The following is a 19749-nucleotide window of genomic DNA, read 5'->3' on the forward strand; positions in this document are numbered from 1 at the left end:
CTCTTCAACACTTTAAAAAGGTCTTGTGCGGCAGATTTGCCTAATGCAATATGTTGTTTGATTTCTTGACTGCTGCTTCCATGAGTGTTGATAGGTGATCCAAGAAGAATGAAGTCCTTGACAAATTCAATCTTTTCTCCATTGATGGGAATGTTGTTTATTGGTACAGTGGTGAGGATTTTTCTTTACTTGACATTGAGATGTAATCCATACCGAACTCTGTGTTCTTTGATCTTTACCAGTAAATGTTTTAAGTCTGCTTCACTTTTAGCAAGCAAGGTTGTATCATCTGCATATCTCAGGTTGTTAATGAGTCTTCCTCCAATCCTAAGGCCACGTTTTTCTTCATATAACCCAGCTTCTTGGATTACTTGCTCAGCATACAGGTTGAATAAGTATGGTAAAAGAATACAACCTTGTCTCACAACTTTCTTAATTTTAAAACATTCAGTGTTCCCATGTTCTGTTTGAACAACTGCTTCTTGGTCCAGGTATAGATTACTCATGAGCACAATTACGTGTTCTGGAATACTCATACTTCGCAATGCTGTCCATAGCTTGTCATGATCCACACAATTGAAAGCCTTTGTGTCATCAATAAAGCACAGATAAACATCTTTCTGATAGTTTGGATCTTGCTTTCAGCCAAGATCCATCAGACATCAGCAATGATATCCCTCATTCCACAGCCTCTTCTGAATCCAGCTTGAACCTCTGGAAGTTCTCTGTCAATGTATGATTGTAGCCATTTCTGTATTACCTTTAGTAAATCTTTACTCGCATGGGATATCAAAGAGATTGTCCGATGATTTCTGCATTCCATTGGGTCACCTCTCTCTGGAATGGGCACAAATATGGATCTCTTCCAATCAGTTGGCCAGATAATTCTCTTCCAAATTTCTTGGCAGAAATGAGTGAGTGCCTCCTGTGCCACCTCACTTTCTTGAAAGATTTCCATTTTTATTCTATCAATTCCTGGTGCCTTGTTCTTTGCCAATTCCTTCAATGAACCTTGGACTTCCTCCTTCAGTATCATTGGCTCTTGATCATATGCTACCTCTTGAACTGTTTGAACATTAACCATTTCATTTTGGTACCTAACTCTGTGTATTCCTTCCATCTTCTTTTGATGCTTCTTGCATCATTCAATGATTTTCCCAGAGAATCTTTCAATAACATAAGTTGAGGCTTGAATTTTTTTCTTCAGTTCCGCCAGCTTGAGAAATCCTGAGCGTATTCTTCCTCGTTGGTTCTCTGATTCCAGATCTTTGACCAAATGGAATGCATCCAGTGCCCTGCTACTCAAATTCTTCTCAGAGTTCTGGAAGCATCAGCGTGCCCAGGGGGGCTGCTTAGAAATGCATGTGAGCTCCTTTCCCCAGCCCACCTGGATCTGTTGAATCTCAGTGACATTTCACAGGAATCCCAGGTCAAGTCATGAGCACAGTCATGTTTGAAGAGCTCTGCCATAGGAGAGGCTTAAAGAACTAATCTGAGTTTATTTTATTCAGCAAATGTGCCGTGAAGGTTTATTTTCTTGGTGATTATGTGGGAATTATAAAAGCTAAAGGATAGAACCCCTGCCCTTGCATTGATCAACTGCTCCATACTTTGCTCTGTGTTGATGGTTGTAGAAAAACCGACATTATTCATAACTACATTTCTCATAAGTCCTGGTGTGGCACTGTAGGATAAGCACTCAACTGCAAGGTCAGTTTGAACTACAAGGTCAGTACCTACTCAATGGCACTTAACAACCTATGCTCCTGGAACTGTTGAAGTATTATTACCATATTATACTATATGGTTGGTATTGTTGTTAGGTGCCATCGAGTCGGTACCAACTCATAGCGACCTTATGCACAGCAGAACGAAACACTGCCTGGTCCTGGGCCAACCTCACTATTGTTATTTCTGCCACGCTTGAGCCCACTGATGCTGCTACTTTGCCAATCCATCTTGCTGGAGGTCACTTGGTTGGTAGGTGCCATCCAGTTGGTCCCAACTCACAGTGACCTTCTGTATTTCTACAACAGAGCAAAATGGTGCCTGACCCTGATCATCCTCACTGCCATCATTGTATCTGAGCCTATGCTTGCAACTGCTGTGCCAATCCACCTTGTCTAGGGTCTTCCTGTTTTTCTCCAACCCTATGCTATACCAGGAGTCCTGGTGTAGCGCTGTGGGCTACTGCACTAGACTGCAAAGTCATTTGAACTGCAAGGTCAGTGGTTCAAGCTCATCAGCTGCTCTTTGGAAACCCTATATTGGGTCAGTATGGGAACAGCACTAAAAAACAACAACATATTATACCAAGCATGATGTTCTTTTCCAGAGATCGGTCCCTCCTGATTGGTCACTGTCCACAGTGAGCTAAATAAACTCTTGTCATCTTCTTTTCTAAGGAGCATTCAGGCTATAATTCTGCAGAAACAGATCAGATTATTGGCTATATTACAATACTAGAAGATACTAGTTCTCTCATAACATTATTATGATCATAAGAGCCCTGGTGTCACAGTGATTAAATCACTTACCTGTTAACTGACAGGTTAGTGTTTTGGAACCCCCAGCTACTCTGGAAGAAAGATGTGCCATCTGCCTCTGTAAGGATTTACAGCCTTAGTAACATGCTGGTGCAGTTCTCTTGTCTTTATGGGGTTGCTATGAGTTGGAATCTACTTAATGGCATGGGGCTTGCAGTTTTTATTATTATAATACATCCTTAGTGCTACTTAGAAACTCTTGCCAGAACTGGCTTTGGCTGTGGCTGTAAAGTCCCGCCATGCATCAGAAGAGTTTGGCTGAAGACATAAACATGAAAGCTGTTGGTTTGATCACCATTCCCATCTGATAACAAATAGAGTTTTCATAAGCACACTGTTATTTTTGAACATTTTCTCAACACCCAGTGTGGATGCATCTTTGAGAAGGAAACGGAGTCCCCTCTTCGAGAGTAGTGAGGTCCTGGGGAGGTATTTTGTAGAGTCATCTCTAAGGAAAGCAAGAGGAGACACAAAGTATCTCCTTGGCCTCAAACCCACTGCCACTGAGTCGATTCCAATTCATAACAACCCTAAAGGATAGAGTCAAACTGCCCCTTTGAGTTTCTGAGATAATAATCTTTACAACAGCAGATAGCCTCATCTTTATCTCATGGAGTGGCTGTTGGGTTCAAACTGCTGACCTTGTGGTTAGCAACCCAATGTGTAGCCCACTACACCACGTGAGCTCTTTTTTTGATGGTGGTGTCTAATGAACTATCATCAACTAGTGAAACAATAGTGCTCAGAGGATTTCTCTTCTTGTCCTCAGTTTTTTAGCTCATATGCAGCCACGCTAGATATGAACTGTGTTTTCAACCTCCTGGTGAACACACTGGCCCTATGGCCTGCCTGATACATTGCTAATACCTAATAGGATAAGACCCCCCCAATGAGATGGATCAGCCAGGTGGCATCACTGATGGACTCAAGTGTGGCAGCGGTAGTGAGGTTGGCCCAGGATCGGACATTGTATCGTTCTGCTGTGCATGGGGTCGCTATGAGTCGGTTCCGACTCCATGGCACCTGACAACAACAACAACAATAGGATTCTACTCAGCACTGTTGTTGTTGTTGTCAGGTGCCATCGAGTCGGAACCGACTCATAGCAACCCTATGCACAGCAGAACGAAACAATGTTCGATCCTGGGCCAACCTCACTACCGCTGCCACACCCGAGTCCATCAATGATGCCACCTGGCTGATCCATCTCGTTGGAGGTCTTCCTCTTTTTCTCTGACCCTCCACCCTACCCAGCATGACATCCTTCTCCAGCGATTGTTTCCTCCGGACAATATGTCCAAAGTAGGAGAGACGAAGTTTAGCCATCCTGGCCTCCAAGGAGCACTCTGTCTGCACTTCTTCCAAAACAGATCTATTGGTTCTTTTGGCAGTCCATGGCACTTTCAGTATTCTCCTCCAACACCACAACTCAAAGGCATCAATTCTTCTACGATCCTCCTTATTCACTGTCCAGCTTTTGCATCCATATGAGGCTATTGAAACCACAATGGCCTGGGTCAGGCGCACCCTAGTCCTCAAGCTGACATCTCTACTCTTCAACACTTTAAAAAGTTCCTGTGCAGCAGATTTGCCCAGTGCAATACGTCGTCTGATCTCTTGACGGCTACTTCCGCGAGTGTTGATAGTCTTTACTAAAAGCACTAGTCTTTACTAAAAGCAAAGAGGCCAATGAGTAAATAAATAGGGTCATAAGCACCAGACAAGAGACCACTGGGGAGGCCAAACTATTCACATGCAAATATGTGAGTCTTCTCAAACAGAAAATAGAAGCCACATGTATTGGAAGAGCAAATGCCATTTCTGGGAAGAAATGCTTGTTTCTTTAGCGAATCCCATAAAAACATGTCCATGCAGGTAGCATACCATCTAGAGCTCTGAACACTACTTGCAAGAGTGTGGTCAGAGTCGATTACTCATGCAGAAGTAAAAGGTGTGGTGCTGTAGGATTGGCACTGGACTGTTAACCACAAGGTCAGAGGTTCAAACCTACCAGTTGCTCCTTGGAAACCCTATACCAGGTCACTATAAGTCGGAACCAACTCGATGACTCTTAACAAGCAAAAACAAAGGTACAGAGAAGCTTGTCGCCAATAGCAGCTTCCTATGTACAGCGCCCTCTCCATGGCCTCCTGCTTTGTTGGCAGTGAACTAACCCCCAGTGCCACCCAGGACTCCTCAACATCACACATGTGCCCCTGCTATAGGCTGGTGAGGGTGGCTTGTGGTTTAGGTTTAGAGGGCAGGCCACCTGGGTCTACAGGATGTATTATTTTTACCTAACCATGGTTTTTAGTAAAGTGCTTGGTAAAGTGGAAGGTCAGAGAAAAAGAAGAAGATGCCCAACGAGACGGATTGGCACAATGGCAGCAGCATTGGACTCAAGTGTAGCAATGATTGTGACATTAGCACAGGTCCAGGCAGTGTTTCGTTCTGTTGTGCATAGGGTCACCATGAGTCGCTACCAACTCAATGGCAGCTGATAACAACAACAAAGTGTGGTTTGAATATTTCAGCTAACTAGAATAAATCACCAAGATGGCATCAGTGAACACAGCCTTGTGTGTAGTCATTTTCCCAGCATTCTCCAGACTCAATCTCAGTGTACAACTTCCAGGTTACAGGGTCTCAGGTGAAGGGTGAAGAAACCCAGCAAGGATGGAGAGCAAGCTGTGCATTTTGTATCCGCTTTGGGGAGATGTGGTAGTCAGGCTCCTGGTGTCTTCAGCTTCCAGCTTCATGAGACTCACTTGCCATAACAACTTGAAGGAGTTTCTTAGCTTCTCTGAGCCTCAGTTTCCTCGTCTATAAAGTGGAAATTGGATGGATGGAGGATGTTTGGATGGATGGATGGATGGATGGATGAATGGGTGGGTGTTTGGATGGATGGGTGGATGTTTGGATAGATGAATGTTTGGATGGATGGATGGATGGATGGATGGATGGATGTTACTGCCATTGAGTTAGCGCCAGCTCATGGTAGCCCTTGTATAACAGAAGGAATGTTGCCCAGTCCTATTCCAGCTTCACAGTTGGTAGTGTGGTCCAATTTACTGTAATAGTCACTGCAAATTCTGATTGCCTTCCAACCTTGGCAATTCATCTTCCAACAGCCCTATATTGAGAAATATTCCGTTGTAATCCATAGGGTTTTCTTTGGCTGATTTTTGGAAGTATAGATAGATCATCAGGCTTTTGGTCTTAATCTTAGTCTGGAACTCCACTGACACCTGACCACCATGAGTGACCCTGGTCATATTTGAAATGCTAGTAGCATAGCTTCTAGCATTATACAAAGGAACTTCCAGAATGTCATGGAAAAATTGAATGAAAAGATAATGGAATGTTTCCAGGAATGTTTTGAAGCCTCCTCATAGCAACACACAGGCCACCACCAGACTACAAACTGACCAACAGTTGGGTGGTGGAGATGGTGCATAAAAATGATGGCACCAAACATTCTTCCCACAGCCTTCTCTACTCTGCTAGGTCCCACAATTCATTGCAGTGGTCACACAGAACTCAAACGCTATACTCACAGTTAAGGGTTTTATTAGGGACGTTAACAGATTACAATGCGATATCAGAAAATTCTCAGTTGTTGTAGTCAGGGTAACTTTTCCTCAGCCATGTCCACTGGCAGGCCTCTCTCTGCCAACTAGTGTTACCAAGCTCTTTTAGGACAGCTGAGAAATGCCCACAAGACATACCTCTCCACCATAAACCTCAGTCTGAAGGCATTTGGCTCTAGCTCTGTGAGTCTGCAAACATAGCTCCCCTAGTTAATTGCCTGGAGGCACCCCACTCTACAAGCAAGCCTCTGGCTCAGAGTCACTTGGCTTTGCTTGCTTGCTCATGGACTGAGAAGCCCACCGCTCTGTGTTGTGCTCAACTGCTGCTGACCCTCCTCTGGGGTCACAGCTTTCTGTCTCTGGATCGAGGAAGTTCAATGTGCAAGGGTCTCAGGATCCAAAGAACATGCTCCGCTCCTAGCTCTTTTTTGATGGTAGTGAAATTCCCCCTCCTGCTTTTGAAATGGCTCATTTTAAACCCATGTTAGAATTCCAAGTTTTTACAGCCACAGTGAATACTTAATCAATTCATCCTATCAGCATCTTTTCCTACCTTTGCTTGTCCAAATTCATCAAGAAAAAATTGTTTGGTGGGAGTTACAGAGACTATGAGTAAAAGAGCTACATGCTGCAATCCACTACACTGCAGATAGATACGAACATACATACATATTAATTTATGGGTCACACTGAAAAAAACTTGTTAAATGTTGAATATGGTACCTAGTAAAACCAGAACACAGTAAATCCGATGTAATTCTTCCAAACCTCTTACTCTAGCCCTTGGTATTCTTTGCACTTGGATAGCAATAGTGTCCTGGAGGAGAGAAAAAGGTAGGCAAAGTGCATAACAATTCAAAGAAGACCTAAGTCCATCCATGTGGTTTTATAGACCTAGCCATGTTGTTGTTATTAAGTGCCATCGAGTTGGTTCCAACTCTTAGTGATCCTATATAGGGCTTCTGAGGAGCAGCTGGTGAGTTTGAACCACTGACCTTGAGGTTCAAATGAGTCTCCCATTGCTTATCCTACAGCACCACACCAGGATTCATGGTCTTAGTAACATTTAATCACAGAATTCCCCAAATCCCTATCATTCCCCAGGCTTGTAGGCCAACTAATGTTTATGTTTAAGGACTGTTGTTGTTGTTATGTGCCGTGGAGTCGGTTCCGACTTATAGCGACCCTGTACTGTAGCAGGTAGAAAGTTCATTCAGAGCCACTGACTAGAGGTGAGAGACATACTGGGGAGCAGCTATGATGAAATTCATCAGTTCTTTGAAGAGCAAGTCGATTACTAGTGTAAATCAATGGCATATAAAAGAGGGAGTTTCACACACTTGAGAGAAGAATTATGTGCAGGCAGTTCGAAGCATTCATTTACGCACAACGTGCTAATTACAAATCGTTAACTATTAACTAAGACCAATTTCTACAGGAATTGTCCATGCTGATCCTTAGTTAAATTAATAGGGAATTACTGAATCTATTGGAAAGTGATCAAGCATTGTTTTCAAAGCGTTTTCTAATTCACACCAGACCTCCTCCCCAATTAGTACATATTAGCAGAGCTTTGTACATCCCTGTGTGTGCTTAGCTTTGGAGATGGGCCTCATCGCATGTCCGGAGAGGTTCTATTCACTGTAGGAATAGGATGACTGGGCAGGGATACCCAAGGGAATCAGATGGGAAGGGGATAGCTCATCCTGCAGACACAAATGCTAATGGATATATGAGCATCGTTAACCATGAACGCTATTCTTGCTGTCACCAAAGCCAAGCAACCCAAACCCACTGCTATCAAGATGATTCCAACTTATAGCAGCTTTATAGGACACAGTAGAATTGCTCCACAGGGTTTCCAAGACTGCAAATCTGTATAGGTCCTGTCAGCCTCATCTTTCTCCCAAGGAGATAATGGTGAGTTTAAAGCACTTACCTTTTGGCTAAGAGCTTCAGCAACCAAGATCTTTAACCACTGTGCCACCAGGGATCCTTTAAAGCCAAGCAGAGGGAACTAATTTCGTATGTCCCAAAGACCCCTGTGATCAAGGTCATTTATATCAGACTATATCCATCAATGAAAACAGGGAGCATTGAGGTTGGCTTGGAGATACCAGATCCCTTCCTCATAATCAAAGGTGTTAGAATTACAGTATTCTTAAAGTCAGTTCTTAATTGAATCGAGTTGGAAACACGTAGCGTAGTGGTTATGAATTGGGCTGCGAACCTTAAGGTCAGCGGTTCGAAACTAGCAGCCGCTCCGCGGGAGAAAGATGAGGCTTTCTACTCCCGTAAAGATTTATACCCTCGGAAACCTTGTACAGGGTCGCTATGGGTCGGAACCGACTCGACGGCACTTAACAACAACAACAAGAACATTTTGAGTGGACTCTTATTTTTCTGTGTTTATCTACATATCCACCTAAGGCTTCAATACCTGGTGATCTAAGTAGATGTCATGGAATGACCCTACTCCTGGGAAGCAGATCAGGGACATATTGACCCCAGCCTTCTGCAGTGGAGGGAAGATGTTTGCCTGGCTATTAGACCTTGTACATTTCCACTGTTTCAGTGTTTTTAGATTGCAACACCTCTTGGTCATACTGAAAACGCAGGAAAGATGATAATAAATGTGTTCTCAAACATTTAGTTGATTCCTCTATAATCAGGAAAGGACCCAGGGTTTTTTTGTTGTCGTTGTTTGTTTTTAAGTTTTTGTTGCGAATTGAGCGATCATTTACATGAGAGAACATCGCTTTTACACCATTGTTTCATTGCAATGATTAGAATCTCCTCCATGCATCATCATTCAATAGTATTTGCTTCTATTCCCTCTGGTTTTGGTAATTTGTTTGTTTGTACACAAAAACATTCAGGATTATATAATCATTTAAACCACCAAAGGACACATTCTGTAAACCTGCCTCCTGGCCACCAGCTCTCAGTCCCTCTCTGTCCAGGAGTCTAGAGTTTTCAGCTGCTCTCTTTCCATGTCCTCAAGACTTTGCCTCAATCTCTGGTGTTGCTGCTGCTTCTCTGGATAGTGTCCCAAATTCTGCTTGTGCTCTTCTCCCTTTATGGTCCTAGGATCCTCTGTTCCTGGACTATAAGATTAACTACTCCCCCGTTTTTGTTACAAAACTTCTACCTTTACAGCTGTGGCAGTTGCAGTTAGTCATGTTAACAGTTACTCACTATTGAATCATAAGAGTCTTAGCCCCATCTCTTTTCACCAGACACATCTAGACAAAATGAGAACTTTTCAGTAAGGATTCTACCTTCCACCACACACTTTTCAACTAAACTCCCTCTTGAAAACTGTAAGCCAGTCATTTCTCACCCCCTCATTTTAGGTAGCTATTGTCTAAGTTTCCCCTCCCTGTCTACAGAGGGGATAGGATTGATGCTTGAAGTGAAGACTCCTTCCCTCTCAGTTGGTATTTTGAGCTATACAGCTCTGATAGTGTAGTGGTTAAGAGTCGGGCTGCAAAGCTTAAGGTCAGCAGTTTGAAACTACCAGCGGTTCCGCGAGAGAAAGATGAGGTGTTCTGCTTCCATAAAGATTTACAGTCTCGGAAATCCTGTACAGGGTTGCTATGAGTTGGAACCGACTCCACCGTACTTACCAACCAACAACAGTATCCATAATTATAGGTCAACTTCATCCAATTATAGCAATTTACAGTTGTTTCCTTTATCAAAAAAAAATGTATTTATTTATTTTTTGTCTTCCTCACCATAATGTACAAACTTGCAGAATGTACCCATTTGACCTAGCCTCGATGGCTTGATAATCAGAACTCGAGTTGTGATTAATTATCAAGCCATCGAGGCTAAGTCAAATGGGTACTGTCTGCAAGTTTGAGCGTTCTGGTGCGTCTGCTGTCACTTCATATCAGCTGGGTGCTTCACTCTCCGCTCTAGCTCTCTCCATGGCTATATCCTTGCCAGGACCCAGTTTTAGAAAGAAAAACCAAAACGCAGTTTGCAATGTTTTTAGAAGGACCTAGTGGTGAATGTGTGGGTGATATACACAATCTTTTCTTCTGAGAAGGGAAGGTCAGGCTAGGTCAAGGGTACACTAACTAACCAACATGCATCTTCTTTTCTGTGTAGGTTTCCGCACAGCCCGTCCCACAGGAGCCCAGCAGAAAAGATTACGAGACCTACCAGCCGTTTCAGAATTCCACGCGCAATTACGATGAGTCCTTCTTTGAGGACCAGGTCCACCATCGCCCTCCCGCCAGCGAGTACACCATGCACCTGGGACTCAAGTCCACTGGCAATTACGTCGACTTCTACTCAGCTGCCCGTCCCTACAGTGAACTGAACTATGAAACAAGCCACTACCCAGCCTCCCCCGATTCCTGGGTGTGAGGAGCGAGGGGCGGGCAGGATGAGACGCTCCGGGAGTCATGCATGTGCATGCTGATCACCAGACATTTCTTTTTTTTTGTTTTCCCTGCAAATTTAGTTTGTCAAAGCCTGTTCCATAGAAAGGCTGTGATAACCAGTCAGGCAATCTGATGAGCTATTTTAGAGCGCTAAATGAATTGAATGTTCACTTGGGAGTCAGTAGAGAGCAACACCAGTCTGAAATATGACCTTGAGCAGCAGCGTTCTAGTTTGAGCTATACAGCATATGTAACGTGCTTTACTTTGAATATGGAGGAAGGGAGGAGGGAGAGAAGAATGAAGGGTTGGGGTAGTGAACCGCGAAGGTTATCGTTAAGCACAAGACAGAATCGTTTACACACTTTGTGGGGGGGAAAGGCTTCTCACACTTTGTTTAATCTCTTCATCCGTTGTGACTCTAGGCTTCAAGTTGCATTGGGGTTCCTCTGTACAGCAAGATGTTTCTTGCCTTTTGTTAATGCATTGTTGTAAAGTATTGATGTACATTACAGATTTAAAAAAAAAGTGCATTGTGTATATTACACCAATGCCACGTCCTTCCTCATCTATGGTTCTAAATATTGCTTCAATTTCAAACTTTTGAAAGATGTATGGATTTCCAGCTTTTCTTTTCTTTCTCCCAGTATGTTTTAACAAAAAGAAGAAAAAAAAAAAAAAAAAGAAAGAAAAAAATCGGGGTAGAAAAAAAAAAAGGAATATTTAGCAGTATTGTTCGTTCTGATATGTGAATTTGTTTGTGGCAACTAAACAAGGCATTCAGCAGTTTCTGACAATTAACATCCATCATTCCACACTCCTTGTCAACAAAGTGCTTTTTCACTGCCTAAAATTTTAGATGTAGATATTTGAGATAGATTTTTTCATTTATACCAGTTTTCTTTATGATGATCCAGTGTTAAAAAGAAAATAAATTACAATTGATCTGTCATCCATATTTGCTAAGAATGTCTATTTCCAAGGAGCTCTATGACAAAATATACATCCTTGCTTGTATGTCTGTGTATGTGTGAGTGTGTGTATGTCCACGTACGTATAAGAGAAACCTGTATGGGATTTTCTTTTTGATAGAAGTAATTTCACTTGCTGTTCATCTTGTACAAACTTTTGTTTTGTTTTAGTATAAATGTACATCGGTTTGTTCCTTTTGTACTGTATCTACTCTTTTGACCATCTAGTGACTCAGGATATTAGGCCAATTGAAGTGAAGTTAGAGGATTCTCACACATCCGCACAGTCTTCGATACCAGTCCTTTTCACGGGGCCATTTTCTTCCACGTTTTATGCCCTTCAAACACAATAAACCATGGCCAACTCAATAATTTCACTTTGGGGCCAATTACTTGAAGTATCCACACAAAATGTCGACTGCTAGCCTTACCACTCCCCCAACCCACCCAAATTTTTTTGTTCATGGGACAGGGAGCAGTTGACAATAATGGGTTAGATGATTAAAATTGAACTTGAAGCTAATGGTAGAATAATGGTTCACAGAGCTGAGAAATAAAGCTAACCATTTAAAAGAACACGGGCGGGGGGTAAATTAGCTTTTGCTCTTTAGATGCAAGTGACTGAGGCCAATAGGTGCCCAGTAAATGTTAACTGTTCTTGGAAAAAAAAAAATAATAATAAAAAATAACATAACAAAAGAAATTGGCTGCCATCTTCCTTTAAAACTTGCTCCTTTTCCCTCTACAGTTTCATTCTCTTCCAACTTTAAATCCAATGGTTCTTTTTCCAAATTTAACAACAACCAAAAGTTACTCAATTTGTACAAAGCTTAGAAAGGAAAAGCTAATTTCCAGAACACAGCAGTAGACACAGATTTGCATATAGAGTTTCCTATAAACTATGTCATTTGAACTGCAAGGTTTGTGGTTCAAGCTCACCAGCTGCTCCTTGGAAACCCTATACAGGGTCGCTATGGGTCAGAATTGACTCAACAGCACTTAACAACAACAACATAAACTACATGTAAGTTCAACCTGTGTCATTTACTGGAGGACACCATATTTCTGGATTCCTTTGTGGGAATGCTGCCATACAGCCCCTTTCCAACCCCTATAGACAGAGAATTGCATAGCTTGAAGGAATATGCTTGTACTCGAAGACCCGTATCAAAGAATGTACATTGAGGCAAGCATGTAGGTATGCACAGAACTTTTCCATGACCTAATATCTTAATTGATTTAGCCTTTCCAAATGTAAACAGTAGGAATCATTCCATGATCTCAGCCACACAAGGGGACATTCGCATGTGCCCTAAGAAAGCACTTTTGCCACAATTTTGTGTCTCAATGTGTGCCCTACGTTTGCATCTTTCAGAGACCAAGAGGCTCCTTGCTGCCATGATCTTGGAGAGTACATTGCACTAGACTGGGATGGGCTTATTCAACTTGGATCTCTGATATCCGAGGTAGAGGTAATAAAATGAAAATGAAAAGTGTTCATATTGATGGTTATGCAAACCTATCCTTTTTTCTCAGTTATGTATCAGATAGATTATGGATGGATGGATGGATAAATGGATAGAAAGGGAAACAGATGGTAGGTAGGTAGAGAGATGACACATAGATGTTGTTGTTAGGTGCTGTTGAGTCAGCTCTGACTCATAGTGATCCTGTGCACAATAGAATGAAACACTGCTTGGTCCTATGCCAAAATGAGATCAAGAGATAGATACATGGATAGACAGATGGATAGATAGATAGATAGATAGATAGATAGATAGATAGATAGATAGATAGATAGAGATGGATGATGTGTGGATAGATATATGGATGGGTAGATGGATGGATAGATAGATAGATAGACAGCTATAGATAGATGGTAGATATGGATGGATGAATAGATGGATGGATAGATGGTAGGTAGGGTTTTCCTTGAACTGAATAGCCTGAAGCCTGCACAGGATACCTGAGTGATAAAGGTTCGTCAGCTAGTGATGTAAACCACGGGATGTAGTAAAGAAAGTACCAAAGGGCAAGAAATTTTGTTGTTGTTGTTGTTGTTGTTTTGCTTTTATTGTGAGAATGACCAAGTGAAATCCTCCATGACTGCTTGGGTCTTCAGGAACCCCTAGATCTTGAATTGTCCGACTGAGCTAGAATAGTAATTCTAGAGAAAAAGAAAGTCCAAATGTCTTGTTCTCTTCAGTCCCTATACTGTTGTTAGTGCCATCGAGTCTGTGATGACTCATAGTGACCCTATGCACAACAGAACGAAACACTGCCCAGTCCTGCACCAACCTCACAATCATTGCTATGCTTGAGACCATTGCTGCTACCACTGTGCCAATCCATTTTGTTGGATGTCTTCCTCTGTTACACTGACCCTCCACTTTACAAAGCATGATGTCCTTCTCAAGAGTCTGGCCCTGATGGTAGTAAGTCCAACGTATGAGAAACAAAGTCTGGCTGTCCAGGCTTCTAAGGAGCATTCTGACTGTACTTCTTCCAACACAGATTGGTTTGTTCTTTTGGCAGTCCATGGTAATTTTAATATTCTCCTCCAACACCATAGCTCAAATGCATCAATTCTACAGTCTTCCTTATTCATTGTCCAACTTTCACATGCATATGAGGCTATTGAAAATGCCAAGGCTTGGGTCAGGCACACCTTAGTCCTCAAACTGACACCTTTGCTCTTGAACACGAAAAAAGTCTTGTGCAGCAGATGTGCCTAATGCATTACATCATTTGATTTCTTGACTGCTGCTTCCATGAGTGTTGATGGTTGATCTGAGCAAAATGAAGTCTTTTCTCCATTTATATGGATGTTGTTTATTGGTCCACTGGTGAGTATTGCTTCAATCCTGATGTCACATTCTTCTTCATATAAACCAATTTCTTGGATTATTTGCTAAGCATATGGGTTAATGCACTGGACTACAAGGTCGGTTTGAACCCCAAGGGTGGCAGCTCAGGATCACCAGCCACTCCTTGGAAACCCTTATACAGGATAGCTCTGAGTTGGAACCGACTCCACAGCACTTAATAACAACCACAACAATGAAGATTGAATATGTATGGTGAAATAATACAACCCTGGTGCACACCTTTCCTAATTTTATACTATTCGGTGTTCCTTTTTTCTGTTCAGACACCTTCCTCTTGGTCTATGTACAATATGAGTGCAATAAAGTGTTCCAGAATACTCATACTTTGCAATTTTGTCCAGAGCTTCTCATGATTCACACAATCGAAAACCTTGGCATAGTCAATAAAGCACAGGTAAACATCTTTCTGGTATTCTCTGCTTTCAGCTAAGATCTATCTGATGTCAGTAGTGATATCCCTCATTCCATGTCCTCATCTGAATGTGGTTTTAGCCTTCTGGCATTTCCCTGTCAATGTACAGTTGCAGTTGTTTTTTAAATTATCTTTAGTAAAATTGTACTTGCATGTGAAATTAATGATATCGTCCGATGATTTCTGCATTCCATTAGGTCACCTCTTTGGAATGGGCACAAATATGGCTCTCTTTCAGTCAGTTGGCCAGGAAGTTGTCTTCCAAATTTCTTAGCATAGATGAGTGAGTGCCTCCAGTGCTGCATCAGTTTATTGAAAAATTTCAATTTTGTAGTTCATTAATTCCTGGAGCCTTGTTCTTTGCCAATACCTTCAGCACACCTTGGACTTCTTCCTTCAGTATCATTAGCTCTTGATCATATGCTACCAGTGACATAGCTTCCAGAGTCAGCAACATGCAAACCACCACAGCAGGACAAACTTCCACTCCTATGGTAGACCATAAACACACCCAAAGCATTTAACAGGATGTAATTCCCAAGCATTTTGTATGGGGAAAAAAAAGTGTGTTGTGCACCAGGAACTGATTGTAGAACACTAATGCTAAGTCACGAAGAATACTATCATTTTAAAATATGGCTTTTAATATTGCTTAATGTGAGGTCTGGAGCCTGGTGGTTCTTTAGAATAAGTACTGCACTGCTAACCACAAGTTCGGCAGTTGGAGCCCACCAGTCATCTGTGGGAGACAAATGAAGCTTTCTGCTCCCACAAAGATGAACAGTCTTGGAAACCCCATATAGGGTCACTATGAATCAGCGCCATCTGGAAGGCACTTAACAACCACAACAATGTGGGTATCATACATTAATGCTTCAATTCTCATGAACAGTCATGTTAGATAACAAACTAACTACCAGACCATTTATAAGATGTGGGCAACACAAGTTACTGTATCAGACTTGGTGCTAAATAAGGTTAACCAGGGAGGGCCTTTTCCCATGAATAACCCTCACACATTATAGAGCTGCTTCTAGAAAATCAATACAAAACCCCCGATGGATGTGTTCTAGTGTCCCTTCCTTCATTCCTTCTTTTGTGTCTGACACTGTCGCTCTTAACCAAAAACTGTGCCCCCGTGAGAAGTGAGTTTTCTGTCTGAAGACACTCAATGTTGTCACCCTCCTAAGAGAGGAAGAAAGAGCCCTGATGACTCATCTATACCTTCTATGTTGTTGTTAAGTGCCGTCAAGTTGGTTCCAACCTACAGCAACACTGTTCTGAGGAGCAGCTGGTGAGCTTGAACCACCGAACTTGCAGTTCAAACGGCTTTGCAGTCTGGCGCATTAACCCACAGCACCACACCAGGACTCTTATACCTTCTATGTTGTTGTTGTTGTCAGGTGCTGTCAAGTCGATTCCGACCCATAGCGACCCTATATAGGGTTTCCAAAGATCAGCTGGTGATCTTGAACAGCTGATCTTGCAGTTCAAATGGCTTTGCAGTCTGGCACATTAACCCACATTGCCACACCATAGTCACCATTTAATATATCTTATTCTTTCAAGCATAACCTCATATGCATGTGAAAGCTGGACAGTGAATAAGGAAGACAGTAAAAGAAGTGATACTTTTGAGTTATGATGTTGGAAGAGAATATTCAAAGTGCCATGGGCTGCCAAAAGAACAAACAGATCTGTGTTGGAGGAAACGCAGCCAGAGTGCTCCTTGGAGCCAGGATGGCCAAACTTTGTCTCTCATACTTCGGGCATATTGTCAGGAGGGACCAGTCACTAGAGAAGGATATCATGTTTGGTAAGGTGGAGGGTCAGAGAAAAAGAGGAAGACCCCCAGCAAGATGGATTGGCAAAGTGGCAGCATCAATGGGCTCAAGCATGGCAACACTTGTGAGGGTGGCCCAGGATCAGGCAGTGTTTCATTTTGTTGTGCATAGTATTGCTATGAGTCGGTACTGACTCAACGGCACCTTAGAACAACAACAACATTCTTTCAAGCACAGTAAATTACAAATATGCTATGAAATCATACCAGACTGGTCTTAAAATTATATCATTGGTTCAATACACTATCCATACTAATATAATTTTAGGTTCATAAGCAATTACATTTTCCACATGTTCACATTCCACAGCCAACCCTTGAGAACAAATAAAAACTGATGAAAGGGCTGAAAAAACTAAGTAACACATTTTTTTTTCAAGTTTTTATTGTGAATTATGCAATAGTTTACATGGGAGAACATTAGCTTTACATTCATCGTATCTTATTTTGTTTCATTGCAATGATTACAATTCCCTGCATGCATCATCAAACAGCCAAAAGGTACACCCTACAAACCTGCCTCCTGGCTGTCAACTCACAGACCCTCTCCTTCCCAGAGTCCAGAGTCCCCACCTGCTCCATCACTCTACATCATCGTCTCTGCTTCCATCTCTGACATTGCTACTTCTCTGAATAGGGTCCAACACTCTGCTCTTCTCCCTTGATGGTCCCAGGGTCCTCCACTCCTGGACTGCAAGATCAGCCACTCCCCTCCTTTTGTAAGTAACACATTCTTGTGTATTGAACAATGATACAGATTTCTTCTGTGTTAGGGTTTCTTTGTTGTTGTTAAGTGTCGTCAAGTTGGTTACAGCTCGTAGCAATTCCATATAGGGTTTCTGAGACTGTATATATTTGTGGGAGCAGAAAACCTCACCTTTCTCCCTAGGTGAAACTTGTGGGCTGGAACTGCCCACCTTGTGGTTCACAGTTCATTTTCATTCCTACAGTGCCACCATGCTCTGTCTTTGGGAAGAAGTAATTTCAGAATGTTGTTGTTAGATGTCATTGAGTCAGCACTGATCCACAGCGACCCTGTGCACAACAGAATGAATGAAACACTGCATGGTCTTGCACCAACCTCACAATCATGATACACTTGAGCCCATCGCTGTTGTCACTATGCCAATCCATCTCATTGGGTGTCTTCTTCTTTTTCTCTGACCCTCCATGTTAGAGACTGGTCCATCCTGACAATATGTCTGAAGTACAAGAGATGAAGTCTGGTCATCCTGGCCTCCAGGGAGCATTCTGGCTGTACTTCTTCCAACACAGATTGGTTTGTTCTTTTGGCAGTCCATGGTACTTTCAATATTCTCCTCCAACACCATAACTAAAATGTATCAATTCTTCTATGGTCTTCCTTATTCATGTCCAACTTTCACATGCATATGAGGTTATTGAAAATATCATGGCTTGGGTTAGGTGCACCTTAGTTCTCAAACTGACATCTTTGCTCTTGAAAGATGATCTTGTGCAGAAGATTTGTCCAATGAAATACACCATTAGATTTCTGGACTGCTGCTTCCATAAGTGTTAATGGTTGATCCGAGTAAAATGAAGTCTTTGACAACTTCAGTCTTTTCTCCATTTATCTTGATGTTATGTGTTGTTGTTGTTGTTGTTAAGTGCCGTCAAGTAGGTTCCGACTCATAGCAACCCTGTACAGGGTTTCCGAGGGTGTAAATCTTTACGGGAGCAGAAAGCCTCATCTTTCTTCCGCGGAGCGGCTGGTAGTTTCGAACCGCTGACCTTAAGGTTCACAGCCCGATTCGTAACCACTACGCTACCAGAGCTCCTTTGATGTTATGTGTAGTGGTGAGGATATTTGTATTATATTAAGGTGCAACACATACTGAAGACTGTGTCTTTGATCTTCATCAGTGAGTAATTTCAGAATGAAACAGCTCAAATTACATTGTCCTTTATCCTTCTTCTTTGGCTAACACATGCCAGCTAGATCATGAACGCAATGCAATTACAGCTATCTGTTTCCACAATTCCCAGTCCAACATCGTCCACAGACATTGGAAATCTCTCAGGTGAGTTCATAGCTATTGTTCCTGGGGCTCCTTGGAAGATAAGAAAAGCTTTTCAGCTACTTGAATGGCTCTGAATTCTAATTGCCAGATAGCCAGCACCTGGTGTTGTCATCCTTACCCCCAGTGACCTATCCCCCAAGCCACACACTCTCCATTAGAGAAGGATACCAACCAGATTTTCTGCTTACCCAAGACCCACAAAGATTCTGATGGACAGCTGTAATTACTCTCCCAGGGATTTAAAACCTTATAAAAAAGGAAAAGAAATGTAGCTATAATTCAGTAGTTTGATAAGTGTGATAAAGAATATGATTTTTTAATTTGGTAAGGAAATGCCTTAACTTTAAGAAAAAAATATGTCTCACAGAGGGAAGAGGCACCTCCAGGGGGAAAAACACACACACACACACACAAAACCCCATGTTTTCAAAACCAGTAGGACCTTCAGGGTCTCCCTTAAGTGCCTTGGTCACCATCCTTCATATTAGCATTACCATCTTTGGAATTCATCAGCAACATCTCCAGAAGCCTTGCAAGGAATTGACATCAGAAAGAGCCAGAATCGTGCCTCCAATAACCTTTTCCAGAGCTGGCACCATAGCATCAGTGCCATTTCAATTCAGTGTTAAACCAGTTTTGTAGCAGCTTTTGACAAGGTAAAGTTAATTAGTAAGCAGAGGATGGCAGAAATGTGGCATAAAAATAGAAAGGGAGACTTCTGTGAGTTTATACCGTGTACCATCCATTGCATTCCTCGGCAATTGCTGGTTAGGTGCCAACTTTTGCTTTAACACAAGATCCAGGCTTGGCATGCGTTCTCCTCCTCAGGCCAGATGCTCAATGAGGTTTGGCTTTGAAGACATTTAAATATTCATTATTGACTAGGCTTTGGGCACCTAGAGGAGGAACTAAAGAAAACAGCAGCTGTGGTTTCAAAGATAACATCTCTAAGCTGAGAGTTGTAAAAAATAACAAGTAGGTTTTACAGGTGACTATGTCCTTGAGGTATCAAAGTCAGCTGCTCTCAGCAGAGATGCTGGGAGAAAATAGAGTTCTCTGGGG

At 42.2% G+C, this 19749-nt stretch overlaps 1 protein-coding gene across 1 annotated transcript in view; it reads left to right on the forward strand.

The window, feature by feature from the left end:
• Positions 1-10516, forward strand: part of CTNND2 (catenin (cadherin-associated protein), delta 2) — a 560917-nt gene extending 550401 nt beyond the window's left edge. The window contains exon 16 of the mRNA XM_006876162.1: positions 10256-10516. Coding sequence (XP_006876224.1) covers positions 10256-10516 — 261 coding nt within the window. The remainder of the gene's footprint in view (positions 1-10255) is intronic.
• Positions 10517-19749: the final 9233 nt, after the last annotated feature.

The sequence above is a fragment of the Chrysochloris asiatica genome, unplaced genomic scaffold, assembly GCF_000296735.1.
Source record: "Chrysochloris asiatica unplaced genomic scaffold, ChrAsi1.0 scaffold00358, whole genome shotgun sequence".
In the NCBI taxonomy this organism is placed as follows: domain Eukaryota; kingdom Metazoa; phylum Chordata; class Mammalia; order Afrosoricida; family Chrysochloridae; genus Chrysochloris; species Chrysochloris asiatica.